We start from the raw sequence: 22,733 nt of genomic DNA on the forward strand, positions 1-22,733 counted from the left end.
AAGAAAAATAAATAAAGTACATTGCATATTAAAAGTTTGGTTCATATAAGCCTCAGATAAACCTTGTAATTCATCAAAAGAGGACTGCGTTTTTTGTCCCCCATCACTTCCATTCAAAGTGTACATGGAGAGCATCTTATCGGCGAACAGGAGGATCACAGCAAGCAAAACCTGTTCCAGTGTTCATATGGGCAGCTGAGGATCTCTTTAAGACAGAATTGAAAAACTGTGATTCTCTCCTTTAATGTAGTACAATATATATACACCTTTTCTATCTATAATATCACAATAACTGTAACTCATTAAGGTTATTAAATCAACTTTTTCTAATATTGTTAACATTTTAATTCATGAATGTTGGGTTAATAGTCCGGAAATAATTATGTTTTTTCAGTTATATGCCTGATGTATAGTGAAATGGTTTTGATACGAATTCTGTTCATCAAAAGACAAATGCATCTTTAACTGCTACACTAACCACATTCTTCATATCACATACCTGTAACTTATGTTATTTGCATTACATGATGACATATTGTTATGTTAAATTCATTCTTACTCATGAAATGTGTCATCATATTGCAATTTAAACCTAACGGCTGCTTTTCTAACCCCCGACAATAAAATGTATAAAATGATTGTAATGGTGGCATTTATTTTATTGAACAAGTCTATTAAATTTGTACATTTTAAAACAACAACGTTTGAGCAAAAATGCTGTACAGATAAGTTAAAAATACATTTTTGATCATTTCAAATGATAATAAATACATTGTGAAAAAAATTTAAAAAGCACAGTGCACTGGAACATATACAACATGTTAAATGGAATTAAAAAACAATCAATTCATATTCATGTTTTGCGAAGACTAGCAAACTAAAGTCAATTTGCAGAGTTTAAGAATGAATATAAATGGAAGACGTGGCTGTTGAGAATGAACTGCACATTCTGGGAAACAATGGAAAGTATTCACCGGATCTTAACTGGGGCGATGGACAGAGGATCTGAGGGTCGAGTGGGGCCTGCAAAAGAGTCGGCTTGTGTGCCTTGCTCAGGTGTACTTCTGCAATGGCAGCCATGAATGTGATGCTCCACTTTTAAATATCCCAACTGGGGGCAGTGTTGGTTAGGTGGCCAGACAGTTAAAAAAAAGTGTATAAAGGCGTCAGTGATTGTTTTGTTGGGATTGTGATTTAATGTCATTGGAGTTGATTTTGTCCATTCGAACACAGGTGTCAAATAAAGGACGGCAGACTGATGGAGAACTGTTTGTGCTACCGCATCACCTTTGTGTGGATGAAAACATGTTGAGCATGTTGATTGCATCTGTGACTATAGAAGACAAATAAGTTGAAGGTTATTGCTTCCATCTCACGCATCACAAAGAGGCTGAATGTGATACACGATACAATAAAGTCAGACATTGCTTGGTTATATTGATACGCTGCGCCTATTCAACAAAGCAGCAAAGTCCACACAAAATAAAAATGTCACGAAGAAGCTTGTTTTTTTCAAATGTATTTTTCCATTCAGTGAAGTTAGCTCTGAAACACAGTATAAATTCACCACAGGCTACACAAGTGCACGAACACATGAGCGGGCACAACTTGCTACACATATTTTTACATCCTCTTTAGACAGGAAGTTAATTAGGCAACATGAATTGGCAAAACGCGTTGCGGCCACATTGTTGCTCTTTGATCATGGCGCATGCTGATTGAAGCATGTCTGAAACAGATGATGGCTGGCTGTTATGAGGCTCAAAGCCCCAGGATCCATTTGCAGTGCTGGCATCTCAAGCACCGCATGTTCATCCTCTGAAGAAGGTGAGACAATCCATTAAGTGAAAGGCATAAACACTCAACTCTGGGAACCTGATTGTTGGCGCTGTCCCCCATCCAGCCCATCTGACTGCAGCGGACTGTGGGTTTTATACAAGACAATTCAAGTCCTAAGATGGAACATTGAGAAAGAGAAAACAAAGGGAAATAAGACCATATGGCAATTTGCATATCATAACACAGCAGCACAACTTTTAATAGAAGAGCTTGCAAAATGTGAGAGACGGAGCCCTTTGAGACGAGTCGGCTCTAAATGTGAATCATCATGCAATTGTTGGTGTAAATTCGTCTCCGAGTTCCTCCAATTTCAGCTAACCCGCATTATCTATATGATCAAAGTGTTCTAGTTGACATGTTTCCCATATGGGTTTTAGTCTTCTTCATTGTGCTGCACAAATGTGTTGAATAATGGAAACGGTGAATCGTGTCATGGAATAACATTAACATCTTTGATCTTGTACATAAAATTGGGAGGAAAACGCAAATTTGTTTGCACAACGTCATTCAAATGGGACATTTTGTTTTAAAGTGTCAAATCTACCTTAGATTCAAAACACCACAAGTGTCAACTTGCCAATAAGCATTGAGTCACTGTTGTCAATCAGTTTAAGTTACAAACAGTGTCATGAGCACCTCACAGGGTCTGCTGTTATCAATTTGATTTTTGTATTTCCCAGAAGTCAACTTGTGTAAAATGCAGTTCTTTGTATGAGCTACACTGTCAGCCAGCTTTTGTCACCTTGACCCAGTGATGTAGCCACCTGGAAGAGTGTGTGAGAAACATAATGCAAAACTATCTTGACCTTTTTTCATATTTCAGGAAGGTTTTTATCATATGTAGGGAACCTGTTATTTTTTAAAGAAATATTTGTTCCAAGAGTGCGGCGACTTTATTAGAATAACTCAGTCACTAACTTTTTCAAATTTAAAAGGAGAAGATAAGAATAAAAGAAAAATCTCAGTTGATCTTTTTTGTCTTTCTCCCAGTAATGTACCAGATATGCAACCAGTGAGAGGATACTAAATGAAGCAATTCTGCTTGAGACACATTTAGTTGTTAATAGCTCTCCGCAACCTTTTTTTTTAACTGGCTGTCGCCTTACATTGTCATTGACACTCATGAGATGGATGAGCTATCCACTGTTGAATAAATACTGAATAAACCTCCTGGAATCTTATAATGTATAATGATTCTATTCTATTGATTCATACAATGTATAATGAACTTACAAATGTTAATTATGACCCTTCTATACATTATAAACCCACTTTGCAGAAATGAGGGACCAAAATAAAAAGCCAGGGTGATTTTTCTGTAGTCCTTTATTTCATTCACCATGATATTTTTTTTTACAAGGCTGCAGTGGTGGAATACTAGTAGACAGGTGGAGAAGGTACCTGGGAAGGAAAAAAAGCCTGCTCTGTCTGAGCACTCTACCAGATCAGATCATGACAGTCTCTGTGTGTGCTCTGCAGACTGCTGCGTTCTTAATCTCGACATTCAGCGAAGTCAAGAACCTTGACGCTGACTGCTTTTTCTTAAACTGGCTGCAGCTCATCCGTAGTACTCTACACTCAAACCTACTGCAAGCACAGTTTTAGAACTGCACTATCAGCATCTGCTACGGCAAAACACTGGTGCGTGTTTTGCCTTGTCCAAAGAAACGGAAAAGGAAATGTTTCTTTCCATGTGAGGCACTTAGACGATCTTGTTAAATATTCCTTAGCATTTACTATTCAGAAAAAATGCCCCATTAGAGCATTACAGTCAGTCCTGCTTTATCTTTATCTCAGTTTCAGTCTGATTCAGGACATGAAATGAGCTAAAAATCTTCCTAAGATTCACTCACACTTGAAGTTTGTGAAAATGACCTTACATGGAGACAAGGACACTTAAGCAAATGGGTTCTGCATTGTCTCACAGCTGTGTTTTAACTGCATGTGAAAGAACAACATTGTAGGGAAAGGGGGCTGAAAGCGAGTGTTGTGATACCTTACATAGGTAGGAGAGCAAATTGTAAAACAAATAAAACAATGTTGTCTGGATGTTTATTTGCCAGATAAGAATCCAATGATACTTTTATGATTATAGCTTTACCCCCTTTCAATTCCACACACTAACTTCTGTCTTTTTATTGGTGTACCGTGTATTCTCTCAATTATATCCAATATAAAAAGCCAAGTGAACAGCAAAAATGTTTTCTTTAGGATCATTTAGAGGCGTTAATTATCCCATAAATTAAATATATATCTACATCTACATCTACAAATAGTGAATGCAAAATGTAATGATTATTTAAAAGGTATTGCCTTGTTGCAGGCTTATACTGTAATATAGCTGGGGGTGGGGGGGTCTCATATTAGCCATACAAATGACTATTATCTTGTGAACAATAACAAAAACAATCCCATTTTTAAAAATGTGTGTTATAGAAATTACACAGCAGTTGGAGATGCTCAGAGATGATTTTCTCTTTCCTTAAGCTCCACAGAAAAACTGTCATCAAGCTGCCGCTCTTCTGTTTCTTCCTGGTTTAAACCGCAGATAGAGGCGTGTGTTAGTCGGTTCTCAGCTCACCGGGTTCTCCTCATGCAGACGTGCAGCTGACCTGAACATTGCTCTGCAGACACTCTGTCCCACTGAGTAAACTTGTGGATTTTCTGGGTGGATTCCCTCTGGTTCGTATAGCATACCATGTGCCCTAACACCTCCCTATAATAACCCTCCATCTCTTGGAGATATTTTAATGAGGTTATATGTCCATCTCTGAATCTATACCCCCCCCCCCCACACACACACACACACACACGAACAAAAACACACACACGAACAAAAACACACACACGAACAAACACACACACACACACACACACACACACACACACACACACACACACACACACACACACACACACACACACATTAAACAGAAAAAATCCTGGATCAGATTTTGAAATGTGAGTACCTGAATGTAATTTTGCTGTCCCGTGAAGATGTGTTGCAAGCCGTTTGTTCTTTCAGTATATTTCCCCCCTAAAGCAGAACTAGCCTCCTCAAAGTGACCAAAACTATTGCAGATTAAACATTTCTTCCCTCCTTTCTCACGACTCCTCCATCGCATGCCTCCACCCCCCTGCTGCTGCTCCATTCTAACCCAATGAGGCCCCCTACAGGTGCAAGCTCGCTGATGCTGAACTGAGCAGGTGCATGGAGATGGGAGCCTTTTATTTTGTCATTTGACCCATTTTTTTTGCAGTGCTTGTTCCCCACATGAGGCGATGATATTGCTGAGGCACTTTGCAGTCTGCGAATTAATTCGACATAACGTTCAGGCCATAGCCTATAAAACATAAGTCTGTAGATTGTAGGGACGTGCTGATTTATTCTTTTAGTAGGCTACTGTTTTTTGTTTTTAAAGCGATACATCCGACTCCACTGATCCGGTTTCACTTGGTGCTCCAAGATCATATTTATTTGGGTTGTTGATTTTGTTAGTTATGATGACTTTCAGTAGTGATTTTTTTCCTCCATATTACTGGGGATATTTGATTCAAAGTCTCATTTATTGTGAAAGGAGAACCTCACTTCAGGTCTATTGTTCACTTTCACTGAAGTGGATTTATCTTCGCCATGTTGGTCCACGTGTCCCCCTATCCTATTGCGCCACACCGTGGAAAGGGACTGTTTAAATTGAGTCTGTTTTCGAGAGCGATATGATTATGCTTTTAAGATCGATAATAATGTCATAAACCGCAATCATGACATGGTTAAGTAATTTTTAGTGGGATGTCTATTGATTTAAAAAAAAAAATAGAAGAAGAAAAACATGTTAATGTCGGGGTGTTTTGTGTTGCAGTGGCTACTTTGCGGTGGTGGAAGTAGACGGAGCCTGCCTGTTACACATGTGCAGGTAAACACTGCATGGCGCCAACTAAAGACCTCTGCTGCCATCTTGCGGCAGCTTGGCGCAACGCGTCCTCCTCCGCCTCTCCCTCCCTCCATCACTCCCTCTCTCTTTAATATCGCCACTGTGGCGAATCTAATCTGGATCTCCTTTAAGGCAATAAAACCCAGATAGCTTCCTTTAAATGAAAAGCGCCGCTTATTACAGCTTTGAAATCCTCGTTTATTTGGCGATGTGCACGATAGAAAAGTGATTCATGTCGAGGTTCAAATGGGCAGGATGACGAAGATCCATGGTGTCCCAAGTGCACATTTCCTCAAGTATTGTATTCCAAGGTATATAATAGAGTTATCCACGCAGGTTGAACTATGCTGCGCGCGAAGATGCTTGTTTTAATGTCGCCTGCTTTATCCCTTCAAGCAGCCAAAAGCAATTTCCGATAAATCTGACCCTGTTGCTGAGCTGCTAGAGGGGAGGTGTAATTTTCTGCTGCGTTAATGACAAAACGCGGCTGCAAAAACGAATATCGTTCACCGTAAAAAGTTTATCATAAAGCTTACACAGCTGATACATTTTATTATTTTACCTCCGGTTTGGGTGCAAACACAACAAAGCGTGACTGGATGCACAAATGCGTTTTTTGGGGGGTTGACCTAAAAAAATATGTTTACATTTGGTGAGAAACGGGCATTTGATTTATGGCTTCCTAACAAATATAACATTTTGAATAAAAAACAAAACAAAGAAATCTAGAAATATAAATGCACAATAAAATTATGATATTTGCAAATACAAGAGCCATTTTCAGAACTTAATTTCTAGTCTTTCCAATGGCAGTAAATCTCGGCGCATTAGTCCGCTCAACACCTGCCAATGTTTTGTTGTTCCCATGGAAAACATCTGCATCCAACAGCAGCACATCCCGATCGCCAGAGTCACAATAAAAATTAGAATGCAAATGCGAGCTTCAACATTTACTTCTTAGATTAATTAATCACACTATTTGCATATTTCTGCAATTGCTACCAGCATGAAGCACTTTGTTGTTCGCCCATATAACTTAGAGTCAAATCCAGGGATGGCTTTGTGAAAGGCAATCTTTAATAGGAGCAGAATGTCCACAGCAGCTCACTTGTACGAAGCGGAAATGTAATGGGACGAAATTGTGTGAAATATTTTTTTCCATGAGTCTATTTTAGAAACAATCGCGCACCAGAGGGACTCAACGCAAATAAGGAAGAACACTGTCTGGTATTAAAAATAGTTTTTTTTGCACTGTGACGAGCGACTTTTTAGGACAGACAATAAGCAGCCTTTCACCCTGGAGGACGGGGGCGAGAGGGGAAAGAGAAATGAGAAGGCTGTTGTTGGCATAGCTCTATCAAGGAAGAAGGACTCCCTGTTATCTGTGAATAGGGCTTCTTCTTCTTTTTTTTGACCAGAATAGATATAGCACGAATTTTTAATTCGTTTTTCTTTGAGAGACAACAATGCTTTATTTGAGAGCTTGAGACAATTTGGGGATTGTGAGAGATCCTTTTCTCCTTGTCCGAGCCCAGCTGCCCATATGGGATACAACGTGTGCAGCAAAGATCACAATGGCACCGAGTGACAGGCAGGACAAAAAGCCCAAGGATACATCTCCCTGACTCTGAACAGCACCAAGAAACTCTGTCAGTCTCTCTATCTGCACTGTCTGCTGCAGCCCCACTCCTGCTGCTCGTTAACATGCACGCCTCTAACATCCAGCACCACCGGCCCTGGGCTTTTGTCTCCGCGCTGTGTCGTGTACTGTGTTATGCAATGATAGAGTCACAAAACTGCTTCATCACAGAGGGCAGGGAGCCACACAGAGGTCCGCGTTTTTATTTGATTTTACATTTAATCTTAAAAATAGTCCCATATGCGAAGTTTTATTTAAAACAAATATCTGATGACAACTAATCCGTTTATCAATTTGCAATTCCCTTCCCCGTCTCGTCATCGCCTCCTCAGAATAACGGGGCTGTACGCGAGAATGGGGCACGCGCTGCGTTTTTCTCCTTTTGCAACAAAATGCACCAGAAAACGAAAAGCAGAAGCAGGCTGCCGATGGATTTGACCCCACGAGCTCAACCAGTGGTGAAACACAAAACCCTTTCTGTCCCGGACAAATTGAGTCTGTGTCGCCCACAAAAGCAGTAGCCCCTCGAGACTCAATTCTGTAAATAATTAGCAAATCTGCACCAATTTGGCTGTTTGTTCAGCGATGATAGGGGCGACTCCAACATCTGTCGTGGGATTTTTGTCCCGGGACAAACACCATGCATAGATTTCTCTCCCAGGTTATCATATTTACCCAAGATATTGACTGGAGTCTGATAATCCGCAGTGCGCTATACGGATCACTGGGGAGCGATGTTTGCTTGTTTTGGTTGCGCATTTAAAAAAAAAGGTGAGCAACGGAGCAAAGTATAGTTTAATGCGGAATGTCAGCGCTAACACGGTATATGAACGTGTGAAAAATAACTTAACCAGGCGGTTAAAGCGCCTGTAAACCGCGCGTATTTTAGTTGACCATTGGCCGTGGTTAAACAAAGAAGACTGGTGACTCATTGATTATTCCTGCTCTATTTGCAGTTTAGCGCTTAACAAGATAACAAAACATTTATTGCATTAAACTACCCCCCCCCCCCCCCCCCCCCCCGCCCCCTCCCCTTTTTCGGTCGACCACTTTACACCCAAGGCCGGCAGTCGTTGGGGATGCTGACAAAAAGGGGAAGCTTTTGACTCAAAAGCTTCTTATGTGGAGAAGCCCTCTTATATTAAGTGAGTGGATTTTAGTCCCATTTCACGAGTGACTTTAGGCTCTTTATTAGTGGGGTGTTCGGATCTGTGGAAAAATATTCTCGGGATTAAATTTGCCTAAAAGGGAAAGGAGTGAAGTGCGCTGGAGAGATCTATTCCCAGAGTCAAGCTCCAATTCTGTGCCACAATAGTGTTTAGCTTCCCCGCGTCTCGTGGTGATGTTTGGCGCTCTCTTTTCCACAGATGATCAAAATCGAATACACTCGTATAAACCAAACCCTCCTTTTTCAGAAACACAGCATTTTATTTTAAAATCCTTATAAAAAAGTGGGACGTTTAGCCATCAACGCGCGGCTACACTGTTATTTACATATGTGATCTGACACGGCAGTCATAACGCTTTTTTTTAGTGCTAAAAAACACTCCCTCGTTGTTTTTAAAACAACCCGATTTTAAAATGTGGAGCCTAAATGTGTGGAGGCCGATCTTCACCCTCACGCTCCCGAAAGCTCTCTAGATTTGCAAACATTTGCCACAAAATATTTACAGGAAATAAAAACAAAAAAGGAAAAATAGCTGCAAAGTTGCCAGTGTTTATTCATGGCCATAAATATTTTTTCGGTCCATAAAAGAAGCAAGAAATTAAAATTTCTATAATTATAAAGTGGTTCGTACGTGCTGATAATAACACGAAGGGGACAAAAGAAAACAAGAGGAAAAACATCTCTACAACCAACACACAACATACTTTACAAAACAAAAAAAAATTCACAAGAAGAGCATTGACATTCTTAATAAAATCTATAAGGGAGAGGTTCGGACCCAGTTCTCTTAACGAAAACATGTAAACACGGCGCACACATGAGCCCCGAATAAAAATGGTAGTATATATATGAGTCAAGCTGCAAAAATGAAAAGTCTTTTTGTTTTTTTGTGTTTTATTTTTTTCCTCTCTCTCTCTCTTTGCTTTGTGGTGAAACTCCCTATCGTGCCTCCAAGCCAAGTCTCTATAATTTCTCTCACCAAGTCCACTGTTGCGTTTGCACCAAGTGATGTGCTGGGAACTGTGGCGTGGCCGCGGCGCTGTACTGCGCGTTATACTGCATGTGTTGGAGTGACTGGGCGCTATAAGCCGAGAAGGGGATCCCGGCCTGAAAAGTGGCCGCCAAGTCCTGAGCTTTAAGAGTGTGACAAGGCTTTCCATCCCTGACTAAGACGGGCACGGCCACCCGCCTGGGAGAAGGGAGATGGGTCACTTCCATACCTTTCTCGGCCCGGGCTCTCTTCATCTTATACCGGTGGTTCTGGAACCAGATCTTCACCTGGGTCGGGGTGAGGCGGATCAGGCTGGCCAGGTGCTCCCTCTCCGGGGCGGACAGGTACCTCTGCTGCCTGAAGCGGCGCTCCAGCTCGTAGGTCTGCGCCTTGGAAAACAACACCCTCCTTTTCCGCTTCTTGCCGGAGTCGCTGCCGCCGCTGCTGGAAGTTTCCTTGTCGTTGTCCGGCGATTCGTCGTCCGCGGACGGCTCCGGGGACTTGGCCGAGTCCTGAGAGCTGGCGGAGAGACCGTGCACTGCGGCAAGAAACGGGAGAAACACTGTCAAAATGTTATGTTGTAAAGTTCCCAGGGGACATTCATCATAAAGCACGAGCCGAATAATCGGCAAATCAGAAACTTTGAACGCATTATAGGCAATTGATTGTGCTGCTGCGTAAATATGGAAAAATAAGCTGTTCATGATTGTGCACTTGTCAAAACACAGAGATGTAAACATGTATAATAATAAAACAACGGGCTGTGTTGGCTATTATCTGAAATATTTGATGTAATTTTTTTGAAGTGGAAAAAATGAATTCTTCAGCCCAAATATCCCGAAGCAGCGCGAGTCGGTGGAGCATTAAAAGGTGCATTGTCTGCCTGTAGATCCCCACAGAACGCAGCCTTATATTTCACACCGAGTTCACACTAATAACTCATAGCCTCCTTGTTTCCTCAGCGATGCTTTATCGATCAAATTCTTACGATGCAAGGCGCGTCGAGCCTTAGAAACACTGCATGCATTTGTTGAGCTGTAAACGCCTCAAGACGAGCGCAGCAGCGTGCATAAAGATGAACGCTGCACGCCACCCAAGGGCATCGTTAGGGTGCAATCGGAGGCTACATGCCATCAATTATGCCTTAATGCAACCGCATAGCTCGGAAATATCACACGAAGTCATTATCAACACGATCAAGAAGGATTCTTAGACTCTACTTACATGAATATTGAATACTGTCCGTAGTAGCAAGCCATCGCGTGTAAGGATTGTCACTACTGTCATAAAAGGGGTTCTTTAAAGGCAGATTTTGAACGTTTTCTAGAGGACTTTGCACCAAAACTCCAGTGTTTTTTGTCGTGGACGTGGTCTCCGATCCCTCCGTGTCTTCCTCCGCTCCGGTGATAGATCCTTCTTCGTCATTTGTGTCAGGAAGGTCCAAAATGTCCTTTACAGAAAAGCCCGTCTTTGTGTTGGTCAACGACATATTCTGGTGGGGGGAAATATGCAGGGAAAAGTTGCTGCACCAGCTTTTTCGGACAATCCGCTGTTTAGAAAGAAGAAGAAGAAGGAAAAAAAAGCAGAGGCGATGTCTCAGGGAAAAATAGAATGAATAAAGAGTCGCTCTACGCTGAAGTACAGTCACAGCAGCCACTGTGGATAACCATTGCCTAGGCAAGTAGCAGTGGATTCAGTGTCTGTAAGTCCAGGAAGAATGCCAAAGTGGCTGAAGTGCTATGTGTGGCTCATGGATACTGTGCTACTGCTGGGTACTAGAGGGAAATAAGCCATTACCTTGTCCGATCAGTCCATATAAGGTTGGTCTCAACACATGAACCTGCAGTGAAAAAGCATTAAAACACGCGAAAGGTTGGCCACGTGTGGGCGGGTCTTAGGAGTCAAGTGGATGAAGACAGTGTTTGCAGATGTGAAATTGTGGGTTTTGGGGAGATCCGAGCCTCTACCATTGGTGCTTCAGAGCATGATGAGTGGTATAACGTGTCAATTAATTACAAAGACGGGGAGGGCCTTTTTTACACCCTATTTACATACAAAGAACCTCCAAGTAGCTTTATACTCACAATACTTAAAAAGCCCTTTTTAACAAATTGCTCCCACAGAAGCTCTCGTCTTTTACTTTCCTCACATTTCAGACATAAAAATACATTTTGGGGGTAATTTTCTTTAAGTTATCTTAGGTGATGGGAACCACAAAGGATTGTTCAAATATTCGGGGATAATTTATGTAAACCTTTTGTGTCAATATTTTTGTCAGGGCTTAAGGACAAGAGGCTGTGTTGAAACTGAAGCAGGACTCTGTTTGAAAACGCTAAGCAAGTATTTAAGACAGTGGGCCTATCAAAATGTAATGCTGATAATGAGGACTATACCACCAACGATAACGGCACCAGCAGGCATTATACCAGGAATAATAATAACAACAATAATAATGAAAATGAATAATATTAGTAATATTAATAATAAATGTGTAATAGCAGAAAACTGCAGGCTTAAAATAAATTTAAAAAAAACAATAGGCCTCAATTATTGTTTTTCTGTTGTTTAGCATATGCGTACATATCTCTGCGTACTTTATCATGCAATTATACTATTGAAAATTAAAATGTTATTTTGCATTTTTCCCTCAATAAATCCTCCTCAGTTCCATCATGGCAGCGCATCCTAATATTTGTTTTCTGCGTGTGTAGAGCCCCCTCTAAAGTGCTCCATCTTGCTTTTTTTCCCCCTGTGGAAATCCGAGTACCATTGTTGGTTACTTTATTTTCCTCCCCTTCAAGACTTTCCCTTTCGTTCTCCTCCCTCTGCCTCCTATCCAGTATGTGATGTGGGTGACAATGTTTCACGTTTTTTCGGGCAAGTCCGCTGCGCATCCTGGGTGGTCGGACCCGGGCAAACACAAATACAAACCGATTGCTAAGCTGCAGACAATGGGGGAAATGTAGACAAATGTCCGGCTCCTGTTGGAAGCTTTTGTCCGGCCGCAGTTTTTGCATTTATTTCAGGGGCGAAATAATAGATGATTGACGCCCCGCGCACAATGCTTTCTAACTGTTTGGAATAAATCTGAGGTTGTTCCTAGTTGTCATGGCATTCAACTGCTTTCAATGGACTATCTCTTCATTCAATTCCTGGATCCCTCCACAATATTAAGGAAAGTCCTTCATCTCAGCACACGCGCGCGCGCGCACACGCGCGCACACACATGCACAGTTAGTCTGCCTCCTCCTTGAAGGAAAGCCAGGAAATATTATTGTTTAGTCCCACATAAAATACATTCTAATTGAATGAACTGATTGTAGCACTTTCACAATAAACGTATAATTAGTATCATTATTAATAATATACTCATATTATAATACAAATAAACCAGCAATCCTCTTTATATAATTGATCGATTGTCTCTGTGTTTTAAGATTCCTGGTCCACATATAGAAGCACACCTGTCATACAGGCCTGAGGTAAATATTTCACCAGACTGCCAGAATTAATCACAACATCCCACAAAGGCTCCATTGAGCTGAACGGGCTGTATGGACAAACTGGAGCAGCGCCTGGGTCTCTATATACGGGAGAGAGAGGTTACTGACCTGATCCACCAAGTAATGCTGCTCAGCTAAATCCGACATGTGGAGGGGGACATCCAGCCCGCAGCAGACACCCAGAGAGCTTTACGCGCCACGGAGGAATGGCCCGGGCTGTAGCCTCTATGCGCATCTCATCAGGAAACTCACTTGGCCCACGCGGGACATTATTTCACCGAGTCTTATTTAGTGCCTCAAAAGTGTGTGGAGCTAAATCAGGGGTTGTGTTAGAGCACGCAGGCTTATCGCCCGCGTGGCATTGTGCTTTGCTTTTGCTGCGTGTGGCACGGTGACAAGGGGGAAGTCACAGTGTGGTTTTGGTGACGGTGCATGGCAGCGCACTGGGCTGGAGACTGTGGTCAGTTGCTGGGGATGTTCTATTTGATCAATTGAGCCGAGGGTTTCGGCAAGAAGAGGTAAATGTGCACAGGCTAAGTGGATGTACTCCACTTGGAGAGCCTATCGCCCTGTGTTTACCTGTTTACTTTCACAGGTAGTTCAAACAGGCCCGCTTGCCTTTTCACTCTGACAGTGGCCAGTATTATGCAGAACGGGACCAGTCAACGGGGCTAACACCGGAACATTTTTTTCACAGTCCTGTAAATCTGCTCATTGTGCTGCGATTATGTACATTTATGCAATACATTTATTGTGTAAAATGACATGCCCGATTGTGAGACTTTATTTTCTTACAGGATGAAGATTATTATTATTATTATTATTATTATTATTATTATTATTATTATTATTATTATTATTATTATTATTGATGCAGTATATTTTTTGTCATTATCATTACCACCCTTATTGGCGCTGTTTTTGTAATTATGAAGTCGTAAAAATGAACCATCCAGTTTTGAACGAATCTACAAAGTTGAAACATTGTTGCAAATATGTTTCAAATGATTTTCCCTTTCCGTGGGTAAATCACGTCAGCTGCAAAATGTGTCTGTGTGTGTGTGTATGTGTGTGCGTGCGTGCGTTGGGGGTGTTGGGGGTGTTAAACCAGAGAGAAGATGGGGTAAAGAAGGGCCTCTGAGCTGCAGATGCATCAGGATTTAAAGGACAATACGGGGCGCGGGGCTGGTGCTTCCCATCACCCGTTTATTTGAGTTCAGCTGACACTAAATCTTCAGATCTGACTCTAAAACGATACATTATAATGGTATTTCTCATCTGAGTCTGTGCTTAAAACACAGCGCATGACGTGCAAAACACTAACCTTTTTATGTTCTCATTGCTGCTATAATTAGGCTATCTTTTGCCAGTGCTCCCATTTTATTATTATAAGCAACAGAGCTGACTGGCTCATTATTAAAGCTCGTTATATTTCTTCCCCTGATCCCAGCTTTGCAATCAAACGTACAGCAGAATGGACTCATCCAAAAACAATTATTTTTTCGGATGAACCCCCAAAAAACGGACCCCGTCTGATTAATTATAATTCCCTCCTAAAAATTCATGCCCACGATTGTTCCCAAATAAGTGAAGAAAGAGCTTTTTATATTCTTGATTAAATAAATCTTTCGATTGAATGCACAAATAAGAATGCCGCAGGAGAATCCATAATAATGTTGATCATTCCCTCCTTTTAATCGCTGAATTTCAGCGTGTTTGGATGCCTCCGGCAGGGAGTTAGTCTTTGATAAAGGTAACCCCTTCTGCCTCAGGGTGGCCGTGATAAATGTACAGAGTGACAACAACGATTTCCTCCCTCTATGATTAAAAGGCTATAAATGATATGTGGGTAACGCGGGTCCGGTTTATTTATTATGGGGGCTAAGCCATGGCCCGAGGAGACTTGGCTTCAGGGTAGAAATCATTTTGGAGCCCGTTTGATTTTTTTTTTTTCTTTTTACAGAAATCCAGCCACCTTTCCCTCCCGGGCAAAAGTCTTTATTCGTCTCTTCCCTCTAATGATTAAACATGTCACGGCGAGATTATAGCAGCGCGCCCATGCCCCGAGGAGATGCCTTCATTTGTTAAACCACCAGTTTATTTGTAACGGTGAATTTCATGCCACGCTGTGCCATTCGCCTTAATCTTTTTCTGTGTAAGACGAATTGCTAAAAAGGGGTTTATTATTTTTTAATCACTTCCCATTTCAGTATCGCGCTGACATTGGCAGGAAATAGGGAGGAATGGCTCGAGTTTTCGACTTCTTCGGATAAATCAAAGGAGGCGGCTTATTATTTGTAAACGTGTAGAACAGTCGCATGAATAAATAAACAAACACATAAATAAATCATCCTCTCCAGGAGAACCCGATCTGCTCCGATCCAGATGACACAAGTACAGACAACTTGTCCCCCTTGTTAGGCAGCCTGTGTGTGAGTGCGGTAATAACATTAACAGCTGTTGACATCTGTAGAGCTCTAGCGGTCTCTACCGGCACGTTTGAGAAACAACAGGGGGTGCTCGTTGTGTTCACCCAATTAGACAACTCGCCTTAACAAATGTGAATATATATGACGTGGAATCATACACGGTATGACATAAGAAACGTGAAGTACTTTCTTAACACTTTTTGCAGGCAGACCTCTGCATTCACGACCATCCTATATTACGATGCAAACTCATATTCTTCAGAAAACGAAGTATGGCTTGTGTAACCTTGTGCGCGCACCATTTGTGGGAGCTGTGTATTATATATGATGTTTTGTTGTTGTTGCAGTTGGTTCTTGGAGAAACCGGGCGATTCTTCTGATTAAATACAGTTTACAATTCTTATTTTACATATTCCCAAATAAGGACACTCATTCTCCCGACTGAGCTCGGACATGAGGGTGCAGGCCACGCTCACACGTGCCAATGTCCAAGTTGCCCACGTGATTGGGTAATAATCACCACTGGCTAAAAAAGCACAGGCCCACACTCTGAATAAGCACCGAACACAGTTAAAGAGATCAGGGTCAGTCTACGCTCCAGGACTAACATGCGCGCTGATGCGCATCAAACCGGAGCAAAAGAAAAATAAGGCAGCAAAAAGAGAGAAAAAAGTACTGTATGCAAACTGACTGGAGCATCCAGTGCGCTTACCTAGACTGGAGGGGGGCTGAATGTGTTGCCAGCGTAAAGACGGCGCGCAGAGTTAATGAAATATCTCCAAATGGGAGTCAGGAGTGCGTGCAGAGATAAGCCTGATGTGGTTTATATACCCAGAAAGCAAGTGCTCCTCTTCTCATATTGTCCAAGAGCGTTTGCATAGCTGGCCAAGTGGCTCTGCTCTTGCTGACTGGCTAACATTGCATGGTGTTTGTTTTCCCCTTGCTATGACGTGAGACAAAATATTGGCCATATGTTCATCGGCAATAAATTGGTCTTAAGCGCAAACACAGCTCCGTGCAGACGGCGCTTTTAAACCCGCGCGGCGAGTTTTCTCTCTTTGGGATGTTTTTGGGGACACGAAAGTATCGTATAATGCAGGTGAGGGATAATATTACAACAGCATGTTTAAGAGATAATTGTACGCGTATGGAAGAGCTGCTGGTTGATCTTTATACCGCGACCTATTATTCCGCACACAGGGCTCTCTAATAAATCGCTTGGTAACCAAGGAGCAGCGCTGTCCAAAGAGCAGATGTGGCATGTTATCCACGCCACAGTTGCGTTTACATTAGATACCCTGATACAATGATTGATAACCAAGGTCACAGTAATTCATGATGATTCGAGACCCGGGCATCTCCCGCGAGGCGGACTACTAACACATAATGTTTGCCACATCCATATATTTGTCGACACTGGAAACAGCCGCTGTGTGAGCTGAGGCCACGGGAGGAAACAGTGAGAAAACAACAGCTATGAGAACTTTAACTACAGGTGCAGCAAAACAACAACAATAATAATAACAAAAACAATACATTATATTATAATAAAAGATATATTATTATCATTATTATAATTATTATGAATAATCATAATAATATTAATTAATTGATCGATCTCAAAGCCACACAATAGTAATACTTATAGACATAGTGAATCAAGGAAAACTTGAATAAAAATATATGCGTCATGTACAATTTAATCATGAAGTAGGCTACTGGTAATTAATAAGTGAATCATCAACAGCTCGAGATGAAATCAGTATGGGTAATGAGAAAATATAGAAGTAATTATTAGTATTCATTGTATGAGAGGGCTCAAAATAAGCGTCTAGATTTTTAAGCAGACAATAGTTGCGGTTGGGGACAAATTGAAAAGAAGGAAAATATGAAATTGTAATTTCATCTTTTCCACTCAGGCGACTGGCGAAACACAAAATAACTACATAACGTTTATATTATAGCTGTTTCTATACGAGTGTTTCTCCCCAGCACTATTTAATTACACCTGTTGCACGTGCACTGGCAACATAGAAAAAAGAAAAACCTCACTTGTCTCTATATATCTGCTCGGTGTAAAGATGATGACGGTAATTGTTGAGGGAGAAAGCAATGTGAAGCAAACACCAGTTGTGCTATTATGACACCTTGGGGGGTTGGATAACTTAAATCAAGACAATGATTTTATTGTGGGCGGCCTGGAATCTATGCATGGTAATAATGGTGTTGCCTGGTAGTGCAGGAGCGGACCGTCAATCAATAGTGAATACATTACTGATGGGTTTTGTGCACGGCCACTTTGCTGATGAAAGACAGAGATTATACCCGCTGCCCATCGCTGCGTTCAAGAGTATCACTAAGACGCTAAGAATACAAATAAATAAATTGGCCTCATACCTCGTTTGAAATTCCACATTAAGTCAAAGTAGTTAGTTAGAGTTGGAATGTATTCATGAGGTGCAGACGAATGAGAAAAAGCGTTCCCACTCAGCCGCTCCGTGAATACCCTTGTGCTGTTTGAGATTTGCCACAAGTGCTGTGGGTGCTAAATACAAGGTCTCCTGAAAAAGGATGGGTAAGATAGGCCCCGCCGGTCAAGCTATTATCAATCCCTGGCCTAAAGCTTGATGACTCAGATACTTCAGATGTAGTTAACGGCTGCGTAAGGACACCGATGCCACGGCATTGTGGAATCAATCAGTTCAAGTTTTAATGTATCGACCACTCGAGGAGAACGCGGAGAGGGAGAGCTTTCTAGACACACAAATGCCACAGAGAGACTGGGTTGATTTCCACGGAAGATGCACTTTAAAAGAAAAAAAAAAGTTTGATTAAACCGAAGGGCTCACTTGTGCTGGCTGAGACTCCTACATGATGATGGCCAGTGCTATCAATGGAAAAGGCTTAGCAATTTTTTCCCTTCACAAAGACATGCACTTAGAGAGGTTTAGCATTTGCTCACCCAGCCCTTAGTGCTAAGGTGAGTGAATGGGTGTTTTTAGCCCTTCAAGGGATGTGAAGCAAAGTAGAGGAGATGGGTTGTTTTCCAACAAAGTGCTCAATTCTGCACATTGGCGAATATTACCATATTCTTAAATGACAACAGTGCATTGTGAATTTTGAGGAGCTCTAGAGTGTATAGGGTGATCGGTCTTCACATTTTTGCCCTGCCATGTTACCTGCTGGAGAGGATGAGAAGGGAGTGTGAACTGTGTCAAAGTGTTAGCCGAGGGAGAGAAAAAAGTTCCTTTAGAGCACTCGAATGTCTGGTATTCCCATCAAAATATCAGATTTATGGGTTGCAGGGATGGGTTTTGTGGGAATTACTTGACATGAATAACTTTAGGTGCGAATACCTCTTTTCCAGTGCTAAGCACCTGGTGCAAGGCCAGTGCTTGGCCTTGGAGAGCCATATAGCTGTTTGTAAACCTTGCTGGTGAGGGCCAGAAACGCAGTACTTAGCACATTCTGACAGCATTTTAGCCCCCATGGCATGCGGGTACAAACAAATGCCTGAGTCAAGGTCAGAGACTTGAAAAGCTCTGAGCTTCAAGTCATAATGAAGAATTGACCCCATCAACAATTTCACTTAAGGATATCAGTCAGGTACCATTAGAAAAAGGTGCTATGCCATAGATGTGAGAGCAAATGGAGTGACGACTCCCTCACATACGAGAGCTGCAAATTACTGACAACAAATTATAAAGCTGGAACCAGATATGCTGCAAGGCTTCTTCCTTATAAAAGCTAGATTGTCTAGGTGTATGTCTGAGTAATAAAAGGAAACCAGGATCAGTTCCACCACTGTAGCCATCGTCCAAGGTGAAACCAGAAGAGCTGTATGAGATCACAGTTAAAACGACTTCAACATCAGGCACTTTGTCCATTGGAGATGTCTTTGAAAAAAGTATTGAGAACCAAATCATGTGGTAAATAAAACCCAGAATTGAAGAGTACGCCTAAAAATGGAAGGACTGCAACAGTGTCTCAAGGTAGCCAACCAGGCAATAATGCGCAGGACTTTATTGATTCCGGGGTGAATTTTAAAAGACAGATCTAAAGAAATGCAAAGTGAAATACTTTGGTAGCTCAAGTCTTTCAAAGCCTCTTCCATTTTTTGAAACAATTAATCATAGCATGAGTCAAGGACACATCATTGCTTCAAGATTGGCTGTGTGTCCTTGCCATCACTCCAAGATGTACAGAGCAGCTTTGGAGCAACGACTCAAAAGGATATCGACTGTTAGTGGGTCCATAGTGAAGTAGGGAAGGAAGAATATGACTTGTATTTTAATAGTATTGCATGGACAAAACATTGAATTAGAAGAGGGGTGTCTCAAGGCCACTTTTATTGTAAATGTTTATTGTAAATGTTTCTTGCTGGGGAATAAAAAAAAATACTGTATTTAAGATCTCTCTGGCAGACACTATTCAGGATATTTTTTACCAGGAGGACTAAATGATAGATGAATTATTGTTAATGTGTTGTATTGGTCCTTTCTTAAGACAGTCTGCCGACAGTCATCTCAACATATGCGTGTTCTTCAAAGTGAAATAAGATCAGGAATGATCGCTGCTGTGATGAGAGGTTTGGCTGTTCAGCCACTTTACCTTTAGAACCTGCGTGACAGAGGAACTGAATTGCATGTGGGACTCTAGGACTCTGCTTTCTCCGCAGCACAGTTATTGACTTGAATGCAGCATCAGGGTTGCCTCCAAGAACATTAAGATGCATCAGGGTAAATAATTATCTGCTGTTTGACAATATAGGTTTTATTGTAGTTACAATGTTGTCATTTGCAGTGAGAACTGAAAAAAAAATCATGGAATCATCTTTGAAATAATTCACAAGCATTAAAATCCAGAAACATTATTTGCATGTACTGAGAACACATGATGGATTATTGTGTAAATTGAAAAGACAACGCTGGTCATAACAACCAGAATTAGGTGTAGCAGGCAGATCTTTTTTTTTTTATCATAAACTACTTGGAAAAGGAGAAGAATTGCTGCACTTAGTTGAGACTTTGTTTTGGCGCACGACAAGAATTGAAGTACAAGACCTTTTGGAAGAATTTGGAAGCGTTTATTTTTCATCCAAATTCATATAGAAGTGGCTAATTATTTGCAAAACATCCTCCACGTTCACCCAGTCTCTTGTGGAAAAACTACGTCCAACTCAATTTGAGAGTAGCCGAATGCTTAATCATACTTACTTGTTAATGAAACTGGGTGTCCAAAAAATGTTGTAATCAAAGTGAGATTAAATATCATCAATTTCTGAAGACATTATGGACCAATGCTGTCATGATAATAAATCATTTCTATGAAAGATAACAAGTGATGGCAATGCTTTTAAATGGGACGTGAACATCATTTAACTGCCCTCAGGTGATTCTCAACAATTTTGCCTCATAAAACCACAGAGGTTAAGGATTTCTTCGGAGAGCACACGCTGCGTAGCTCATTGGAGTTTAGGAGTTATTATTTCAACATTACTGCTGGTTCATCTATGCTGAAGCGGGAATACATTTCACTCACTTCAAACTGCACTAAAATCAGTAATTACATTAGTAATGACCAGTTATTAAACAGTGGAGGCCAAGTTTTGCTGTGTGTGCGTGCACGTCTGCATGTGTTGAGGGAAAGTCCCTATTGGAGTACAGTGAACGTCCCACTAGGATATGTAACCTAAACAGCACAATAGAGAGAAACAGAAGGGCTTAGGGGCATGAGACATTCACCTTGAACCAAGCTGCTCCTTGCAGACACAAGGATTACCCATCTGCACATTTTTGAAGCCTTTTGATTAACAATGTGTCCAAAATGAAAGCTGAAAAAGAGAAAAACACAATTTAGTAATTTCAATGGCTGTCTGCAGATGGGTTGCCAACATATTTGGATAATTAACGTGTAGATATTTTCTTTATACTCAGCCCATGATGGCAATTAATATGTTTTGTGGAGAGGTGAAAATGTTTTCGAGGCAGTGAAGATGGATGGAAAATGCATTAGAGGAGGTCATGAAAATGGGCTTCTATTCTTTGCACTAAAAGGATGCTTTTATAAGGTGATAGCAATTGAGGAATAAAACCCCAAGGGCAAATAAATGATAAAGAACTCGTCCTTAATTGGCAATCTTTTTGAGTCATATAAATACCACTCCAAATTTCCAATCCACGTTTCCATTGACTGCATGGCAAGTCTCTCTTGAACTAGAATTATGAAAGGCAAAAGGAGCCACAATGGTGACCAAAAAGGACAACTCTATCTCTCAGCAAGCCAAAGGTTTACAAATTGCCCACTCTCTGTTCACCATGATACTATGCAATTCAATGAGAAAAGTAATTGCCTGAAAATAGTTTAAAAGATACATAGACCTACTGTAGTTTTAGAGAAACGTTCACTCTTGAAAGTGATTGAATATTCTGTTGCCTATTTGAATACATTTGTATTAAAACATTAATAAGTGCCTCTTGGATTAAAAAAGGACAAGCAGTGTTGGTGTCTAAACTCCACACCAAGGTGGAAATCCACACTACACTATGTGATTGCCCGAGAATTCTGACTGACACATTCGTGGTGATGCTTGTAAACCATGGCCTTCACTCCGTGAACCTCTCTCTGTCGCCACCTAGAGGCCTGAGTATGTGACCGCGTCCAGATCAGAGGCCAGTTCCACTGAGATGCCCCACATCCCTCATCCCTCACTCTCAGCACTTATTCCTCTTCTCCTTTTTATTCAAACGTTATTGTGTAATGTTGTCATTGCTCTCCCTTTCCTTTTATTCAGATTTGTTTGGGGGTATATTTCATCATTAAGAAAAGGGACAGGTTGACACATGCACTGTACCGCACTGAAAAGAATTAAGTCCACTAACAATAGTCTGTGTGCATACTAACCTCCATACCGAGCGCTCAAGCTATAAAGATTTACAGTTACACCTTGAGGTGGATGAGAAGTCCACGCCTTTACGTGAAAAGTTTACCTAACTTTTTGGCGTAAACAGTGTCACAGCTCATTGTCAATCCGTTTTATTTGTCATTTAATAATGTGGGCTCTGGAGCCCAGCTGAGGAAAAGTGTGCACCAACAACACATCCTCCCTCTTTCAGGTAATTATGTTCTTTTATGTAGGAGACACATACAGCTACTTTAACATTGGATATCCAGCCGTCCTAATGGCCCATTATTCAAATAAATGGGGCAAACACTGTGGGGTTGGTGACCCC

The 22,733-nt window shown here is 41.3% G+C and overlaps 1 protein-coding gene across 3 annotated transcripts; it reads right to left on the reverse strand.

Moving 5' to 3' along the window:
* Positions 1-902: 902 nt before the first annotated feature.
* Positions 903-13,397, reverse strand: nkx2.2a (NK2 homeobox 2a). 3 transcript variants are annotated; one of them, XM_084013848.1, is made up of 4 exons: positions 13,181-13,397; positions 10,794-11,118; positions 9,799-10,131; positions 903-1,952 (listed from the first exon to the last, which is right to left on the reverse strand). In XM_084013848.1, exons 1-4 carry the CDS (start codon positions 13,217-13,219, stop codon positions 1,762-1,764), a joined length of 888 nt encoding a protein of 295 aa, XP_083869974.1. In that variant the 5' UTR covers positions 13,220-13,397; the 3' UTR covers positions 903-1,761. The 3 variants fall into 3 exon arrangements, with proteins under 3 accessions (XP_083869974.1, XP_083869972.1, XP_083869973.1); XM_084013846.1 differs by lacking the exon at positions 903-1,952 and having other exon boundaries at positions 8,825-10,131; positions 13,181-13,376; XM_084013847.1 differs by lacking the exon at positions 903-1,952 and having other exon boundaries at positions 8,830-10,107; positions 13,181-13,357.
* Positions 13,398-22,733: the final 9,336 nt, after the last annotated feature.

Source organism: Eutrigla gurnardus, assembly GCF_963514095.1.
Source record: "Eutrigla gurnardus genome assembly, chromosome: 7".
NCBI classification, from domain to species: Eukaryota; Metazoa; Chordata; class Actinopteri; order Perciformes; family Triglidae; genus Eutrigla; species Eutrigla gurnardus.

Coding starts and splice junctions, on each gene's coding strand:
- nkx2.2a (XM_084013846.1), bottom strand. CDS start 13,219: ATGTCGGATTTAGCTGAGCAGCATTACTTGGTGGATCAG. Junction 11,119..13,180: donor AGCATTACTTGGTGGATCAG/GTCAGTAACCTC, acceptor CTTTCTAAACAG/CGGATTGTCCGAAAAAGCTG. Junction 10,132..10,793: donor GGACAGTATTCAATATTCAT/GTAAGTAGAGTC, acceptor ACATTTTGACAG/TGTTTCTCCCGTTTCTTGCC.